Here is a 19,107-nt window from a genome sequence, read left to right on the forward strand (position 1 = left end):
GATGGCTTTAATTGGCCAATGTTCCTGGCATAGCTGGCGTGTGCGTGTGCGTGTGCGTGTGCGTGTGCGTGTGCGTGTGCGTGTGTGTGTGGTAGCACTGGACTGATAGAAGTGTGATTTTTGTACTTTTAAATTAAACTCAGAATGAGTCTTCCTTCAAATGGGTGGATGAACAGTGAATGAGCAGTGTAGGCAAAACCTTGTTGTGGTCTTTGGATGCTGCCTCTAAAAAAAGTAGGTTTAAAGCTTGGGGTGAGTGTTGAGGAGGACCAATAAGTGGAAAAGTTCATGACACTTTCAGAATTTTTGTCCAAACCTTTACTGACATAGAGCAGCCATTCTCAACCAGGGTTCTTCAAGGGGTTGTGAGGGGTGCCTTGAGCTTTAACTAACTGACCCCCCCCCCTCATTTGATGGTGCCTGGCTGCATAGTTACAGGGCCAATGCAACTTGTCAGAACCAGCTGCATGAAATATATATAAATATAGTCTTCTTTCAACTGGCCACAAATGAAAAGGGGCATTTTTCCCCTCTGACCTCCAATTTATTTAAGCAGGGGTTCTTTAAGACCTGAAAAATTACTTCAAGGGTAAAAAAGGTTGAGAGACTGATGAAGAGTACGACGATAAGCCAAAGCATTTCCTATCTTGGTCCAGTACAGTGGTCTCCAAACTGTGGCTCTTGAGCTTATTGCGGCCCTTGCGGCACTGTTCCTCAGAGTGAGATGAGGCACTATTTCTCCCAGACACCAATGATGGGGCCCATTCCTTCCACTAGCACCAATGATGGAGCACTATTCCTCCCACTGGCACAGATGGGGCACTATTCCTTCCACTGACACCAATGATGAGGCATTATTTTTACTACTGACACATCAATGGGACACTAGCCCCTCCACCGACACCAAGGATGGGGCACTGATCCTCCCTCTAACACCACTGATAGGGCACTATTCCTCCCACTGACACCAGTGATGGGGCACTATTCCTCCTCCTACTGACCACAGGCGCCATATCATTTTTTTTACTCCCTCTGCCCACAGAACCTGAGACATTGTCTACTCCAAGTGACACTGGGGCATTTTCTACTCAAATGGCCACAATACAGCCTTCCTAAAATCTATGCAGGCCCTTTGTTTACTAAGTTTTGAGACTCCTAGTCTAGTATCAAGATAAGAAATGCATTGGCATATCCTGATACTCCCCTCAACGCTCACACCAAAGCGTTCTACCTATGGTGTTCCTACATGATTGTCAGCTATGGAAACAACTGACAGCACTCATGATAAAATTCAGGTTTTATAATGGTGTTTTGGTGCCTACTTGGCAGGTACGACCTGGATGCAGGAGATCATGGACTTCATTCTTCAGGAAGGAGATGTGGAGAAGAGCCTGAGAGCGCCATGTTTTATCAAAGTGCCATTTCTAGAGATGGCGAAAACATGTAAGTAATATTAAAAGTGTTGAAACAGTCAAGTTTTTTTCTTATAATTAAATTTTCTAGATTTTTTTTTAAGATTACTTATCTTCTGAGTGGCTATTTATTCCAATGTAAAGTAGGATGGGCCATTGATACAATGTGAAGTATGATGGATCTCGATGATTGATATGTTGGCTGTGCTTTCTGTAATTATCCTAGTATACAGATATTGTCCATCCCTGCATTTTCCTTCTTTTTCAGCTTTAGAGCTTGCTAATACAATGCCATCTCCTCGTCTGCTTAAAATACATTTGCCAGTACACCTCGTGCCACCATCTTTTTGGGAGAAGAATACAAAGGTGAGAGTGCCAATAAACTGCAGTACAAGTCAGGCATTTATTTTTCTAAAGGGGCCCTATCCACAAATCCATATTTATTAAAATCTCAGTCCCGTACCCCAGGGCACATTTCACCCCACCACAGTCCACCACAGGTCAGCCCAGTAACTGGATAGTCCCATCCACTTAGTGGAGTGGCCTAAAAAAACCCCACCTCAAATTATAAGGGGGTTGCCCACTTGCTGCTCCCGATCACCTTAGTGAACATGTAGGCAGGCAGAGGTGGCAGTACATGCTTTAACCTGAAGGTGGCACTGTGCAGTCTTTTTAGGCTGGCAGGAGCCCATTGATATGGGATACTATAGGCTATTGGATACTGAAATGCTGCAAGATTTAGGCAGCCACTTTGACTGAGGATTCCATAAATAGTGGGATTTGGTGTGTCTGCAGTGTGGGAATTAGACAGGGACAGAGCGCCTGCTGGTTAGAGAGAGAATAGGGATAGCATTAGGGAGCAGTACCTGCTGAGGAGCTCTTACAGCACATATTTCAAACACAAGGCACACAGGCCAAATCTAGGCCAACAGACCTTGTCATGTGGCCCTCCCACCCAGTTTTACAAGCAGAACCTGGTGGATCTCCATGCAGCCACCTCCGTCTCTCACCCTCTGCTCCCACTTCCCACTGTCACTTGTAAACACACAAGCCTTCTGTGTTTTCAAGGGACAGCTTTGCTTTCAGTGGCTTCCAGGTGTAACAGATCCCTCATGGCAGGGCATGGCTGGAATAGCACTCCAGAATGTGAGAGGAAGAACGATCTCCCTGCAAGGCAGCACCACCTTCACAGGGAGGTATAACAGAGCCAAACACACAAGTAGTAGATAGAGCCCCTACACAGAGTAGTATTAGAGCTGCCTACATAGGGAGTTACTAGAGCAGGGCAAGGAGGGGGAGGTTGGTGTTGCACACTGTGCAAAGCACACCTGTAAACCCTGCACTCTGTACATAATACACACCTGAACTATGCTCTGTATACTTAAAGCACCAATAAACCCTGCACTCTGTACGTAGCGCACCCTTAAACCCTACACTCTGTATGTAACGCATTCCTGAACTCTGCACTCTGTACATAGCACACTTCTGAACTCTGCACTCTGTATGTAATGCACTCATGAGCTCTGTGTTCTCTCTGTAGTGCTGTCCTGAACTCTGTATGTAGCATAATCCTGAACACTGCACTCTGTACGTAATGGACTCCTGAAATCTGTGCTCTGTACATAGCGCACTCCTGAACTCTGCACTCTATACATAATGCACTTATGAACTCTGCACTCTGTACGTAGCGTAATCCTGAACACTACACTCTGTACATAATGCACTCCCGAACCCTACACTCTTTATGTAGCGCACCCCAGATACAGTCAGCCCTATGAGGGCCACCATACTGCTGATGCGTCCCGTGATGAAATTGAGTTTGATACCACTGCCTTATAGGGTGTCTCCTCACTCAGCTTCATGGAGCAGTCTCCCAATGGCAGCCAGATAGCTATAGGGACACTTTGGGATCACAGTGTGAACAAGCTATAGCCTCCTTCCAGGGAAGTGCTCCTCTAGCATTCTGTGGTATGTAGTGCTATTGCTGTAAAATTACTATTGGAAAGTGCCTAATGGATAAACAGTGCCCTGTTCTGCCTGAGGAAATGTATGACCTGTAATATACAGTACGTGGTGCCATTTCTGTAAATTACCTTAATCCTGTGAACCAATTTCTTCAATATAGACAAAAATGAGGTTTCCACATGTGTTTACTCAATTCTCTACGCTGGGTAGGCCCCGCTTACAAATGCCTTAGTGAGTTACTGTGCACTTGCAGTAACTCAAATTTAAGAGTGACACTGTGGGGTTGATTTACTAAAGGCAAATAGACTGTGCACTTTACAAAGTGAATTTGCCCTCTGCAAGTGCAGTTGTTCCAGAGGTTAGTAAAATAGCAGAAGCTCTGCTGACTTCCATCATCCAATCATGTGCAAGCAAAAATGCTGTTTTTTTTTTTTTTTCCCCTTGCACGTAATTGGGTGTTTTTGCAAATTGAAGGTTTACCTCATTTACTAAGCTCTGGAGAAACTGCACTTTACAAAGTGCACAGTCTACCTTTAGTAAATCAACCCCTATGCATCCTTGCACATGCATTTAAAGCAGGGGTCTCAAACTTGCGGACCTCCAGCTGTTGCAAAACTACAAGTCCCATCATGCTTTTGCCTGTGGGAGTCATGCTTGTAACTGTCAGCCTTGCAATGCCTCATGGGACTTGTAGTTTTGCAACAGCTGGAGGTCCGCCAGTTTGAGATCCCTGATTTAAAGGCACTAGGCAGACATAAAACCCCATCACTTACACATTGAGGAGCGTTTAGGCAGAAAAAAACACCTATGTGACTAAATGTGTCTAAATATGCCTAAACACTAAGGGGGATTTAGCACTTTCAATTCAATTCATTCATTTCAATGGCCAGAATAAATATTCTAACCAAAGGAGGGATCGAAATCCCAAACGCTTGACGCGCTTAAACGTGCATAAATGCGCTTAAACGTGTTTGCAAAACGTGGCTTTTAGTGCGTTTTTTTTTATGCTGCTTTTCTACTGTCAGGAGAAAAGGCGTTCGGAAGAGCTGGGAAAATGCTGAATGTGCATGAGGCCTACAAATTAAATCATTATAGTTTCTCTAATTTGGTGTGTATTTCATGTCTTTGTTCTATATAGGATTTGAATATTAGTGTACCAAAATTTCTGATCAAGGGTTGCAGAGCCTGCAAACTTCTAGGCTACAGAGGACAGAGTTGGTTCTCTTTAATGCAAACCATTTAGTGAAGAAGTCCAGAAGGGCCCGGGAATGAGACAGAGAGGAGCAAAGGGTAATGGAGGGCCAGCATGACAGTGGTAGAAGGGCACAGGAGAGGGTTAAATATTTGGAACAAGTAGTGAGTGAAAGGGGGGTGGCTAGGAAAGAAAGGGGATGGGAGGTTTTAAAATGAGCCAGGCAGGAAGAGGAGGAGCAGTTGAGGAGTGCACGAGGAAGAGGTAGGAAGTTTCCCGCCCACCCTCCCTATGTTTGGGTCGAGCGACGGGGCCTAATGTTTTGTTTTTTGCAGGTGCTGGAGTGGTCGTCATGGCAGCTGTCAGGTGGCGGTGGTGGTGGCTTGTCTGGTGGTAACTGACCCAGGAGATGGATATGTGGGAGACCCATTAGGGAAATGGGCTCCTTTGGTGGACAGCTAACGCGGGTTAGCTGAGGATGGGATGGTGGACACTGCGGGTAGGGAGTTGTCTGAAGTATTCACGGCCGGAGGCCTAGGACGGTAGCCTGCCCGCAGTGTAAAAAAGGTGTGACATTATATGGGAAAGTGCCAGACAAGCCATCGGGTGGAAAACTGACGTTCCGGAGTTGGGGGGTTGTTGTTAGAGAAAAGAAATGGAGATTTTGGTTATTATGGTTCATATGTTTATATGTTATATATGTTATATATTTTATATATTTATAAATAAAAGGCTGCTGTGGCCGGTTATACCCCATAAAGAAGGTGTGGTCTCATTATAGGTTAAGAGAATGGGTATATATGAAGGGGTGTAACGCTGGGGCCGCAGTATGAGAGGGGGGAGACACGAAGGTGCCTCTTAGGTCCACTAGTCATGAAAGGAACAAAATAAAAGAATGAAACACTTTAAAGAAAACCAAAAATTTTCGTTATGTAGCATGAATAACCATGATGCATTCTGCTCCTTCAGATTGTCTACGTGGCCAGGAATCCCAAAGACTGCATGGTCTCCTATTATTACTTCCAGAAGTCGGACCAAACATTACCAGACCCCGGGCCCTTTGAGAATTACTTTAATGTATTCCTTTCTGGAAATGGTAAGAGTGCTTACCTGTTCTAATGGGACTATGGCTCAGTGGGTAGCATCTTGGTCTTGGAGTGATAGGGGCCAACTTTTGATTCTCACCAAGTCCCGATCTGTGTATTTTCCTCCCGATACATACTGATAGATTTATCTCTGATGGAATAAATTATGCTGTAAACTCTTTCTGTGAAGGGGCATGGCTTGATTTAAATAGTTCTGCTGTGTGAAATAATATAAATGATTCAAATAAATGTTCCCTGTATAAATGAAAAGCCATATGCCCTGTAGACACGATAGCATTTTCCGACAACAAATGTTGGATGTGAGCTTGTTGTCGGAAAGTCCGACCATGTGTACGCTCCATAGAACATTTGTTGTCGGAATTTCCACCAGCAAATGTTTGAGAGCAGGTTCTCAAATTTTCCGACAACAAAACTTTTTTTGTTGTCGAAAATAAGTCAGACGCACAACAGTCCACGTATGCTCGGAATCAAGCAGAAGAGCCGCACTGGCTATTAAACATTTTTCTCGGCTCGTCATACGTGTTGTACGCCACCGCGTTCTTGACGTTCGGAATTTCCGACAACATTTGTGTGACCATGTGTATGCAAGACAATTTTGAGCCAACATCCGTCGGAAATAAATCAACGTTTTTGTTTTTGGAAAATCCTATTTTTATTGGAAAGCAATGGTTAAACACTTAAGCCCCATACACACTATCAGTTTTTCCTTCAGGTTTACCAAAACCATGTAGTGTAAGGGCCTGCCTGATTGAATACAAATTGAAACTCCTAAGGTTTGACCTCATATTATATGGTTTTGGTAAATCTGAAGGAAAAACTCAGCAGAAAAACTGATAGTGTGTATGGGGCTTTATAGGTTATCAAAGTAAGCAGGCTCATCGATCTATAGGGTGCTCTTGGGATGGTATTCCCTGTCACTGTGCTCACCACCAGTTGCAGAATTGAAGGGTCATGGAGGAACAAAACCACCGCACTTCCTTCGAACACAAGCGGCGGAAGTGACTTCAGCAAGGGGGCGGTGATGTGTTTCGGAGCATGCTCAGAAGCTTCTTTTTCAAACCTAAGCCCCAGAGTAATGAGCCGGATTTTAAAGGGAAAGGGGGCTAGGAAGAGGTCACGGGACCGACCAATAAGCATATGATTGGAGGGAACAATGTAAAGTGCCGCTCAAGCTGTGGGAAAGGAACAAGTTGACGGCATGGAACATGAGATACCCTCGCGTTCCACGGTGGTTACGGAAGTGCAGCGGCCATCTTGATTCCCCAGGACCCTTTGTTTCTGCCGCTGCTGGTTGGCACAGTGACAGGGTATACCATTCCAGGAGCACCCTATAGATCGATAAGCCTGTGTTCTTTGAAAACATGTGTTTTTAACCATTGCTTTCCAATAAAATTGCTGACTTTCTGCACTTAGAAGTGCCTTTCTCTGCATATGTTTTGTTTATCCAGAGCCTGCTTCTCTCCTGTAAGTGCCACTCGTGTGCCTGTTCAGCTTTTATCCTGGATGATCTTGAATGTACAGTATCTCACAAAAGTGAGTACACCCCTCACATTTATATAAAACACACAGACATTAATGTCTAAACCGCCGACAGCAAAAGTGAGTACACCCCTAAGTGAAAATGTCCAAATTGGGCCCAATTAGCCATATTCCCTCCCCGGTGACATGTGACTCGTTAGTGTTACAAGGTCTCAGGTGTGAATGGGAAGCAGGTGTGTTAAATTTGGTGTTATCCCTCTCACTCACCTATGCTGGTCACTGGAAGTTCAACATGGCACCTCATTGCAAAGAACTCTCTGAGGATCTGAAAAAAAAGAATTGCTGCTTTACATAAAGATGGCCTAGGCTATTAGAAGATTGCCAAGACCCTGAAACTGAGCTGCAGCACGGTGACCAAGACCATACAGCAGTTTTTCAGGACAGGTTCCACTCAGAACAGGCCTCGCCATGGTCGACCAAAAAAGTTGAGTGCATGTGCTCAGCATCATACTCCCTTTTGTGAGATACTGTGTATAAGAATCCGGAGGGCCTTTCTAGCTGAAACTCTCCTACTTACCACTCTTCATTATTGGAGAATCCCTAGAACACCCATTCTAAACTGTGGAATCCTATGGTTTCTTTCAAAGATTGCTAGGGTTTCCTTGAGTTGTGGTTAATTGACTGATCTGCTGGTGCCTGGATAGTTACAGGTCTAGAGCCACTTGCCAGCCCCAGGACAACAATGATCTTTTTATCTTTTAGAAATAGTGGCATTCTGACCCCCAATGTAAGGGCAGCATTTTTCCCACTGGTTGCCAATGTACGGGGTATTTTTCTCACTGACCCCAATAACTTAACAATAAGTAGGGGTTCTCTGAGACCTGAAAATTATTTCAAGGGTTCCTCCTGGGTAAAAGGTAGAGAAAGTCTGCCATAGAATTTCAATCACAATCAATGAAGAAAGTAGACATACCCCCAGAGTAAAAAAAAAAAAACACACAATCTTTGTTTATTGATGGTTCCAATGCACAGTAGACCACCTGAATTCTTCCAACGTTGCAATCGTAATAAGCTTATTTGTAGTGTTGAAGCTCAAGTGAGAGGAGTCCTTTATACTTGCATCAACAGAGACATTGAACCATTGACTCTGGAGTGGGCTACTTTCTCCTTTGACTGTGATTGATTGGGGAATTTAGAAGAACCACATGGGATCTGGAACCTGAGGACTAGGTCTATGGGTAGATGTTTGTATCTACAGGAGAGCACTGGAATTCTTGTGATGTTTGACATGAATCCCTAGAACAGGTAGAACAGGGATATGCAATTAGCAGACCTCCACCTGTTGCAGAACTACAGGTCCCATGAGGCATAGCAAGACTCTGACAGCCACAAGCATGACACCCAGAGGCAAAGGCATGATGGGACTTGTAGTTTTGCAACAGGTGGAGGTCCGCCAATTGCATATCCCTGTCCTAGAACTGTGATGGCGTACCTTGGCACCCCAGATGTTTTGGAACTACATTTCCCATGATGCTCAATTGCACTGCAGAGTGCATGAGCATCATGGGAAATGTAGTTCCAAAACATCTGGCGTGCCAAGGTTCACCATCACTGTCCTAAAAGATGCATGGTGTATGTGATGTCCTGGGATACATAATTAGAACCTGAACCAATGCTCTCCTAAGCATGCTACAACTTATTACACCATGGCCTGTAAATGATTTGGATTTGTTTAAATATAACTAAAAGGTAAAAAAAAAATCTTAGTTTTGGATAGAGTGCAGATGGATTAGAATGTTTGAGTTTTTATTGCTATCTGTGCCCCCGTTAAGAAGATTCACCCTCACTATTTGGCTTATTTAAAATTATCTTTGAAAGTGAAAGTAAAAGAAAACCCCATATTTTGGGTTGTCCCCAGAAAAGTAATAGAGGGGAAATCTTCCAATGGGGACACTAGTTCTGGTAACCCGGGGATCCCTAAGGGATTCCCTTATTATGAAAGGGTTTGCTCTCACTTCCTATTTGGCTATGGGACAGGAAGTGAAGGGAAATCTCTGCAACGGGACACAGATATTGACATGGGTTGTAACTAGTGATGGACGAACTTCCGACGGGACGTTTCGCGAACGCGGACCGATAGTTTGCGAAACGAAAGTTCGCGGCGTGCCCCATTGACTTCAATGGGAGGCGAACTTCGCAAACCTTTAGGTCAAATTTGCAGCCACAAAATAATTATTAGCTGGGCAAACATAGTCCCACCACATGGCCAATGACATAATACATGTATGAGGTGAATTTGGGATCGATAACTACAAGCATTCTTTTTTTATATGGGAAATTGTTCTGACAATTCAGGACTGTGGAGCGCATGAAGGCAATGGAGGAGACGGAAGGTCAGGGACCAGAGTAGGCAAAGAAGAGGGTGCAGGAGATGATCACCAGCAGCGTGACATACAGCAATGACACCTGCACCATGATAGAGTCATCTGACAGCAGCACCGTGATACAGAGCACTGACATCAGCAGCGTGACATACAGCAATGACACCTGCACCGTGATAGAGTCATCTGACAACAGCACCGTGATAGAGAGCACTGACATCAGCAGCGTGACATAAAGCACTGACATCAGCACCGTGATATACAGCACTGACAGCAGCACCGTGATAGAGAGCTCTGACATCAGAAGCGTGACATTAAGCACTGACATCAGCACCGTGATATACAGCACTGACAGCAGCACCGTGATAGAGAGCACTGACATCAGAAGCTTGACATTAAGCACTGACATCAGCACCGTGATATACAGCACTGACAGCAGCATCGTGGTAGAGAGCACTGACATCAGAAGCGTGACATTAAACACTGACATCAGCACCGTGATATACAGCACTGACAGCAGCACCGTGATAGAGAGCACTGACATCAGAAGCGTGACATTAAGCACTGACATCAGCACCGTGATATACAGCACTGACAGCAGCAGCGTGATAGAGAGCACTGACATCAGAAGCGTGACATTAAGCACTGACATCAGCACCGTGATATACAGCACTGACAGCAGCACCGTAAGCAGCCCCAGGAGTAAGTCAGCACAGCAAAGGGATGGTGTGATCCCCTCATAATAAGCAGGCCCAGGAGAAACTCAGCACAGCACAGGGATGGTGTGATCCCCTCATAATAAGCAGGCCCAGGAGAAACTCAGCACAGCACAGGGATGGTGTGATCCCCTCATAATAAGAACCCCCAGGAGTAAGTCAGCACAGCACAGGGATGGTGTGATCCCCTCATAATAAGCAGGCCCAGGAGAAACTCGGCACAGCACAGGGATGGTGTGATCCCCTCATAATAAGAACCCCCAGGAGTAAGTCAGCACAGCACAGGGATGGTGTGATCCCCTCATAATAAGAACCCCCAGGAGGAAGTCAGCACAGCACAGGGATGGTGTGATCCCCTCATAAGCATCCCCAGTAGAAATATGACACCGCTCAACCTCTTCAAAGAGGAGGGTAGGGGCATATAGTACGGTGTGCTTTTTTGGGACAAGGAAGTGAGCCAAATGAAGAAAGAAGGTCTGTGTGCTTGATTAAAAAAATAGTTTATAGACATATACATGGTCTACTGGTCACATGTGTTGAATTCCTCCGAGATCCATGCCTCATTAATTTTTAGAAATGTGAGGTAGTTAACACTGTCGTGAGCTAGGCGAGTACGCTTATCGGTCACGATCCCCCGTGCTGCGCTGAACGTCCTTTCGGACAGGACACTGGATGAGGGGCAAGCCAACAGTTCGATTGCAAATTGGGCAAGCTCTGGCCAGAGGTCAAGCCTGCCCACCCAGTAGTCCAGGGGTTCATCACTCCTCAGAGCATCCACATCGGCCGTTAACCCAATGTAGTCGGACACCTGATGGTCTAGGCGTTCCCTGATGCTGGATCCGGATGACACCTGTCGATGGGTCAGCTGAAAGAATGACCTCATATCCGAAGTCACCAACACATCTTCAAACCGGCCTCTTCTTGCAGGCGCTGTTGGATTGGTACCCGCAAATCCTTCTCTGGGAGTGGGAATTGCTCCTCTGCCAGCGCACGCAAAAGCAGAATACAGCATTTCTCGAAGCAAGGCCTGGAAGTGCTGCATTCTGACAGCCCTCTGCGATGGCGGTAACATTTCCGCCATTTTGTGTTTGTACCGGGGGTCTAAGTACGTTGCCAGCCTGTACTGGTCCTTGACCCTTATGCTTTTTATACGGGGGTCCCTATTAAAACACTGGAGCATGAAGGCCCCCATTTGCACTAAAGTGGAAGCGGTGTGGTGGCCTGGCTCCTGCTCATCATCCAGGATAATTTCGTCCTCCTTATTCTCCTCTCCCCATCCACGCACAACAGGGATCCCAGAAAGGTTTAAAGCATGCTCTTCTTGCTCCTCCTCATCCGCCCCGGCACCATCCTCCTCTGACTCCTCTTCAGACTCCTGTTGTTGACTTGTCTCAGATAGAGTAGCCTCCCCTGGGAATTCATCCAGCATTGCGACTTCCTCATCTTCCCGCTCCTGCTCCTCCACAGCCTGATCAATGACACGACGCAATGCACGCTCCATAAAGAAGGCATAAGGTACCATGTCACTGATGGCGCCATGGCTGCGACTGACCAGTTTGGTGATCTCCTCAAATGGCTGCAGAAGTCTTCATGCGTCGCGCATAAGCAGCCACTGGCGCGGTGAAAAAAACCCCAGCTCCCCAGAACCGTTTCTGCCACAGAGTTCATACAGGTAGACGTTAACTGCACGTTTCTGCTGGAGCAGCCTATCAAGCATATAGCAGGTTGAGTTCCATCGTGTCGGGCAATCGCAAATAAGACGTCTGACCGGCAGATTGTGTCGCCGCTGAATGTCAGCAAGGCGAGCCATGGCCGTGTAAGATCTTCTGAAATGGGCCGAGATTTTCCTTGCCTGCCGCAAGATGTCCTGGACCCCAGGGTATTTGACAAGGAATCGCTACACAACCAAGTTTAAGACGTGTGCCATGCATGGCACGGGCGTGATTTTGCCCTGTTTCAATGCGCTAAGCAGATTGGCACCGTTGTCACACACCACTTTACCAACTGTCAAATTGAGCGGTGTTAGCCACTGATCTGCCTGTGAACGCAAAGCTGAAAGGAATGCCGGGCCAGTGTGGCTCTTGGCTTCCAGGCACAACAGACGCAGCACGGCATGGCAACGTCTCACCTGGCATGTGGAATAGGTTCTGGGGAGCTTGGGCGGTGCAGCGGAAGAGACGCTAGCAGCAGAAAAGGAGGAGGCAGCTGAGGAGGAGAGGGAGGAGGATGGAGTAGGAGGAGGAGGAGAAGAAGAAGAGTCAGGCCTGCATGCAATCCGTGGCGGTAAAACCAAATCTACACGGGTGCCATGGGTTACATGCTTGACGGCCGTCAGAAGGTTCACCCAGTGGGCAGTAAAAGTGATATACCTTCCCTGCCCGTGTTTGCTAGACCACGTGTCTGTGGTCAGATGTATCTTGGCACCGACACTGTGTGCCAGAGATGCATTCACTTGCCGCTGAACATGGCCATATAGCTCTGGGATGCCCTTCTCAGAGAAATACTTCCTTCCTGGGACCTTCCATTGTGGTGTTCCAATGGCCACAAATTTGCGAAAGGCCTCCGAGTCCACCAGTTTATATGGCAGTAGTTGGCGGGCTATCAGTTCTGACAAGCCAGCCATCAACCGTTGGGCAAGAGGGTTATCCGGCGTCATCCTTTTTTTACGCTCTAACATTAGGCCCACGGAAGCCTGCCTTTTTGCAGAAAAACGTGAGCTTGGCGTGATGGAAGGTGGAGTGGAGGACAATTGTGAGGAGAGAGGAGAAGGAGAAGTAGAAGACGAAGCTGGACGGTGAGAGCCTGCAGTGTGGCTTTGTGTGTTTCGTTGCTCCCACTGGGCTCGGTGATGGCTGCTCATGTACCTTCTTAAGGCGGTCGTCCCTAGGTGAGTGTTGGGCTTACCGCGACTAATGCGTTGACTGCAAAGATTGCAGATGGCAACGCTATTGTCAGCAGCGGACACATTAAAAAAAGCCCACACTGCGGAGCCATGTGCCGGTGTCCTGGGAGCGCCAGATGTGACCGTACATGGTCGATGACTCGCTCCTGATACATTTGCAGTCTGCTTTGTCCCTCCTGTGCAATGTAAGTTATTCCTGCTTCTCCTCCCTATCTGCTGGTCCATATCTCCCTCTGAACTCCCCTCCTCGTCCTCTCTTGTGGGCACCCACGTGACATCACTAGACACATCATCAACGTCACCTTCCCCACCGCTATAAGTAGAGATCTCAGAGTAGGCAGCAACACCGGGGACCAACCTCCTCCTTGGGCTGATCTGGGTACTGTCGTTAGACTGCTGAGTAGCGGTTGTTGCTACCTCCTCTTCCTGATCCAATACCAAGAGTGGCTGCGCATCAGAAATGTCCTCTTGATATGGATCGGAAAATAATTCCTGTGACTCAAGCGGAAGGTATGTGGTGGTGGTGGTGTTGTTGGTGGTAGTGTCTTTGGGGGTGCACATAGCAGAGAGTGAAGAAGAGGGTGCAGATCGAGAGGATGAGGAGGGTGCAGAAGAGTAAGGCTGAGTGAGCCACTCAACCAAGTCTGGTGCGTCCTTTAAAGTAATTGAACGCACCTTCTGCAACTTCCCACTTTGGCTCAAGGCTGTTGCTCCTGCCCTACCCCTACCACCCCTGCGAAAGGGCCTGCCTCTTCCTCTGCCTGTCATTTTTTAAATCACCCTGTGACAAAACTCTTAGTCCCTATACCGCTGAAGGACTGCTGCAGTATAGGGCAGCGGTCAGCAGTGGTGCACCTCAACCCTATCTATTGTGGACCGATACCGGTCCTTACAGAACAGCAGACTGTACCTCACTCAACCCTATGTACTGTAGCACCCTTGACCAAGTTACCAGTCCTTATAAGGACATTTGTGGACCAAGTAGGTTGTGTGTGACTGATTAGCAGACTGTACGTCAGTCCCTATACTGCTGAAGGACTGCTGCAGTATAGGGCAGCGGTCAGCAGTAGTGCACCTCAACCCTATGTATTGTGGACCGATAACAGTCCTTATAGAATAGCAGACTGTACCTCACTCAACCCTATGTACTGTAGCACCCTAGACCAAGTTACCAGTCCTTATAAGAACTTTTGTGGACCAAGCAGGTTGTGTGTTAGTGATTAGCAGACTGTACGTCAGTCCCTATACCAATGAAGGACTGCTGCAGTATAGGGCAGCAGTCAGCAGTAGTGCACCTCAACCCTATGTATTGTGGACCGATAACAGTCCTTATAGAATAGCAGACTGTACCTCACTCAACCCTATGTACTGTAGCACCCTAGACCAAGTTACCAGTCCTTATAAGAACTTTTGTGGACCAAGCAGGTTGTGTGTTAGTGATTAGCAGACTGTACGTCAGTCCCTATACCAATGAAGGACTGCTGCAGTATAGGGCAGCAGTCAGCAGTAGTGCACCTCAACCCTATGTATTGTGGACCGATAACAGTCCTTATAGAATAGCAGACTGTACCTCACTCAACCCTATGTACTGTAGCACCCTAGACCAAGTTACCAGTCCTTATAAGAACTTTTGTGGACCAAGCAGGTTGTGTGTTAGTGATTAGCAGACTGTACGTCAGTCCCTATACCAATGAAGGACTGCTGCAGTATAGTGCAGTGGTGCATCTCAACCCTATCTATTGTGGACCGATAGCGGTCCTTACAGAACAGCAGACTGTACCGCACTCAACCCTATGTACTGTAGCACCCTTCACCAAGTTACCAGTCCTTATAAGGACCTTTGTGGACCAAGTAGGTTGTGTGTGACTGATTAGCAGACTGTACGTCAGTCCCTATACTGCTGAAGGACTGCTGCAGTATAGGGCAGCGGTCAGCAGTGGTGCACCTCAACCCTATCTATTGTGGACCGATAGCGGTCCTTACAGAACAGCAGACTGTACCTCACTCAACCCTATGTACTGTAGCACCCTACACAGACCAAGTTACCAGTCCTGATAAAGAGCTTTGTGGAACAAGTGAGTTGTGAATGATTAGCAGACTGCAGCAGAAGGGCAGCAGTCAAGTATAATATTCTTTCTATATTTGGAAGAAAGAATATTATACGTGTACAAGCCTATTACCATACCACTGATACCAGTCCTGAAAAGAACCTTTGTGGAACTAATAGTAACAGCAACTCTTTAAACTGACCCTCACTGCCTGACACACTGCTTCCTTCCTGTCCCTATACAAACTGGCAAAAAAGAGGAGACTGGAACAATAACTGGTTACTGGAATAGCTCTTTTGTGGACCTGATAGTAACAGCTAATGATGATGATGATGATGATGACTAATCTGGCTGTCCCTAAAATAGCAGCACACAGCGCTCTGTCCCTTTCTCTAAACTGACAAAAGACACTCAGGCTGCTGCAACAATCAGTAGCACAGCAAACCTATATACACCTAACACCTATACCAGTCCTGAAAAGAACTTTTGTGTACCAAATAGCTAGCGATTTATCTCTCCCTACTCCACACAGCAACTTTTCCCTATAGTGACAGAAGAAAGAATGTAAAATGGCGCCGGATCGGGTGTATTTATAGGTTAGGGGGAATGTCCAAGTGACCTTGTGCTGTAATGTCTCAATTGGCTGTCCTGTACCCCATGATGGATGTGTCATCAGGTCAAAGTTCCTTTACACAGTAAAAACACGGAAGTGTCCGCCGGGCGAACGACGCCAATAGTCCGCCGAAGTGGCGGACCGCGAACAGCCGAAATTCGCCGCGAAACGACCGCTGGGCGAACTGTTCGGCCATCACTACTAGTCAGTACCAGTGTACAAAGGTGCATTCGCTCTGGAAGTATAAATCACCGCTAACGTTAGGTTTCCTACATGTATGGATGTTGCTGTAGTTTGACTGAAAAAAGTTTGAAAAACACTCCTAACCCATATGATAAAATAATATGGCTGTATTTGAGCTAAGCTTGTCACAACGACTTGCTACAACTTTATACACCATGTTATTTATTATACAGGACACTACAGGTCCAAAATCTGGTGGAAAGGAATGTATTTCATAGTGTTGTGACCATGTTCTCTCTGCTCTTAGTGTCCTGGGGAAGTTGGTTTGACCACGTCATCGGATGGTGGAAAGCCAAAGACAGACATCAGATCCTCTACATCTTCTATGAAGACATGATAGAGGTGAGTCAGATATATCCAAGTGGGATTTCCATATCCAGTTCTAGTCGTTTCAGACTTTTTTAACATGTTATTTTTGGGGCAGGATCCACAAAGGGAGATCCGTAAGGTCATGACCTTCTTGGAGAAGGATCTTTCTGAAGATGTTCTACAGAAGATTCTGCAACACACTTCATTTGAGTCAATGAAGAAGAACCCTATGGTGAATTTCAGTGTCCTCCCTAATTCAGTGATTGACCAGTCCATTTCACCCTTCATGAGGAAAGGTAGGTGACTTCTTTCCTGAGGGTCTGTTTAATGCAAGGACACTTGGGTGTTGCTCTTTTTGCGACGAGAATTCTGATCGTGTGTACGGACTGTAAGAGAGGATTTCCCCTCACTTTTGGAAAGAGGTCTCCTCTTATAGACAGCATAAAATAAAAATGTCATTAAAAGAGGGACTTCTGCCTCTCCCAATTATTTTTTCCCCTGCTTACCTGATACTGGGTTATTCTCAATTCAGATACTCGCCCACCCAGCAGATCCAGTATCATCTTGCCAAGATCCTCTTCTCAGCAGCTTCTGCTTGTGTTCCATGCCACCATCTTTGCCGGAGGCTGCAGGCTCTTCCAGGTTCAGGTGGCAATTCCCGATTACATGCCACCAGGTCTGCCCCCTCTCTTAGGCCTGATTCACACCTATGGCATTTTTAGTGCTTTCTGCATTTTGCAGATTTGCACTACAGAACGTGTTCCATAGGAAACCATGTTAAATGGACTGTAGTGCAAATCTGCAAAATGCAAAAAGCACTAAAAATGCCATAGGTGTGAATCCAGCCTTACTTTACTGACTGGAACGACATGCAGTGATCCCGATGCCTTGTGGGATATGCATGCACTGGCTGGGGGTTTTGATGTGGGATCGAGAGTATGTTTACAAGAGTGAAAAAACGCTTCAACTAATAAAACAATGATAAATGATATCAAACATACCTGCTGCTTAAAAGGTATATAGAAGCATGTGATACGTTGCTCTTCCTCTCACGTGACAGGTGATTGGCCCAGCCCTGTCACATGAAGATGGGGACAGAACTCAGCCCTGTGTAAGCTCTGACTTGAGCAACTCTGAGCTTGTACAAGACTATCTTTCTTTGCTAGTAGGGTGTTGAGAATTCTTCACTGCACCGTGAAGGGAAGCAATCCTAACCTCTGACCAGGAGCAACCACTCAACAAGCATCAATATTTGTTTGAACTTCATATAAGCTAAATGAAGATGCTCCCCATGGCTTATGGCCCATCATTGCTGCTCACACCATTTTATTATATAAGCCCTCTTTTGTTCTTCTCACAGGTAAGGTTGGAAACTGGAAAAACCATTTCCTGGTGTCACAGAACATCTTATTCGATGAAGTATATGAAGAAAGGATGGCATGCAGTGGACTGAGACTCCGTATGGAACTGTGAAATAAACGTATTAAAATCAAACAACAGATATTTTTATACTCATAGACACACACCTACACCAGAGTTTCTCAACCAGAGTTCCATGGAATCGGAGAGTTCCTCCAGGAGGTTGCTCTGGGTTCCTTGAACAATTTGCAATTTATGCCTCTCAGATAAGGTCCCATTGACACCATGGGGGTTATTTATGAAAGGCAAATCCACTTTGCATTACAAGTGCACTTGGAAGTGCAGTCGCTATAAATTTAAGCGGTAGGCCTGAAATGAGGGGAAGCTCTGCTGATTTTATTATCCAATCATGTGCAAGCTAAAATACTATTTTTTATTTTCCTTGCATGTCCCCATCGGATCTACAATGACTGTACTTCCAAGTGCACTTTCAGTGTAATTTCAAGTGCACTTGTAGTGCAAAGTGGATTTGCCTTTCGTAAATAACCCCCAATTCGTTTTTTAGCTGTCTGTAAGGGAGAAATTCTTCCCAATGGCCACAAGTGTAATGTCGCTTACACACAATCAGAATTTTCGGCCAGCAAAAGACCGATGAGAGCTTTTCAACAGAAAATGCTACCGTGTGTATGCTCCATCGGAATTTAGCTGGCCAGCAAAAATTTGAGACCATTTTCTCAATTTTTCCGACGGAAAAACTTTCTATCGGAAATTCCGATCGTGTGTATGCAATTCCGACGCGCAAAAAGTAACGCATGCTCAGATTCAACTAGGAGATGGAAGCTATTGGCTACTGGTACTGAACTTCCTTTTTCTAGTCCAGTCGTACGCGTTCTACGTCACCGCGTTCTTGGTGTGACCGTGTGTACGCAAGACAGCTTGAGTGGAATCCCGTCGGTATTCCGTTGGGAAAACCATCAGAGCTTTTTCTGACCGAAATTCCAATTGTGTGTACGCAGCATAAGGAGCATTCTTCCCACTGACCATAACATGAATGTAACATGAGTTATCGATATAGTAATTTTTAGCACATGCTCCCTGAGAAAAGTTATTTCAAGGGATTCACTGTGTTGAAAAGGTTGAGAAAGGCAGACCTCCACTATGCTATCACATATGGGAGCTCGTACGCCCCCTTATGATAGCAATACATTTACATAAAAAAAAATATATATATATATATATATATATTTATATATTATTTATTTTTTTATTTAAAATAATAAAGTTTAAAAAGTAACACCTCCAAAAATGTTTAAAGCCCCCACGTATGTGCACATACAAACACAAATGCGCAATGGGTGCACATACCCCTAAAAACTAAGATT

The 19,107-nt window shown here is 45.9% G+C and overlaps 1 protein-coding gene across 3 annotated transcripts in view; it reads left to right on the forward strand.

Annotated features, from left to right (window-relative positions):
• LOC143923638 (sulfotransferase 1C1-like) overlaps positions 1-19,107 on the forward strand; it is a 70,799-nt gene that overhangs the window by 22,200 nt on the left and 29,492 nt on the right. For 2 of the 3 annotated variants that reach the window (XM_077447443.1, XM_077447444.1), the window contains exons 4-8: positions 1,330-1,443; positions 1,681-1,778; positions 5,539-5,665; positions 16,305-16,399; positions 16,482-16,662. In XM_077447443.1, coding sequence (XP_077303569.1) covers positions 1,330-1,443; positions 1,681-1,778; positions 5,539-5,665; positions 16,305-16,399; positions 16,482-16,662 — 615 coding nt within the window. Of the gene's footprint in view, positions 1-1,329; positions 1,444-1,680; positions 1,779-5,538; positions 5,666-16,304; positions 16,400-16,481; positions 16,663-17,726; positions 17,864-19,107 lie in introns of those variants that run through there. The other variant, XM_077447445.1, reaches the window with a different exon arrangement.

Source organism: Lithobates pipiens, unplaced genomic scaffold, assembly GCF_037356315.1.
Source record: "Lithobates pipiens isolate NorthernLeopardFrog02 unplaced genomic scaffold, aLitPip1_a1.2 Scaffold_22, whole genome shotgun sequence".
In the NCBI taxonomy this organism is placed as follows: domain Eukaryota; kingdom Metazoa; phylum Chordata; class Amphibia; order Anura; family Ranidae; genus Lithobates; species Lithobates pipiens.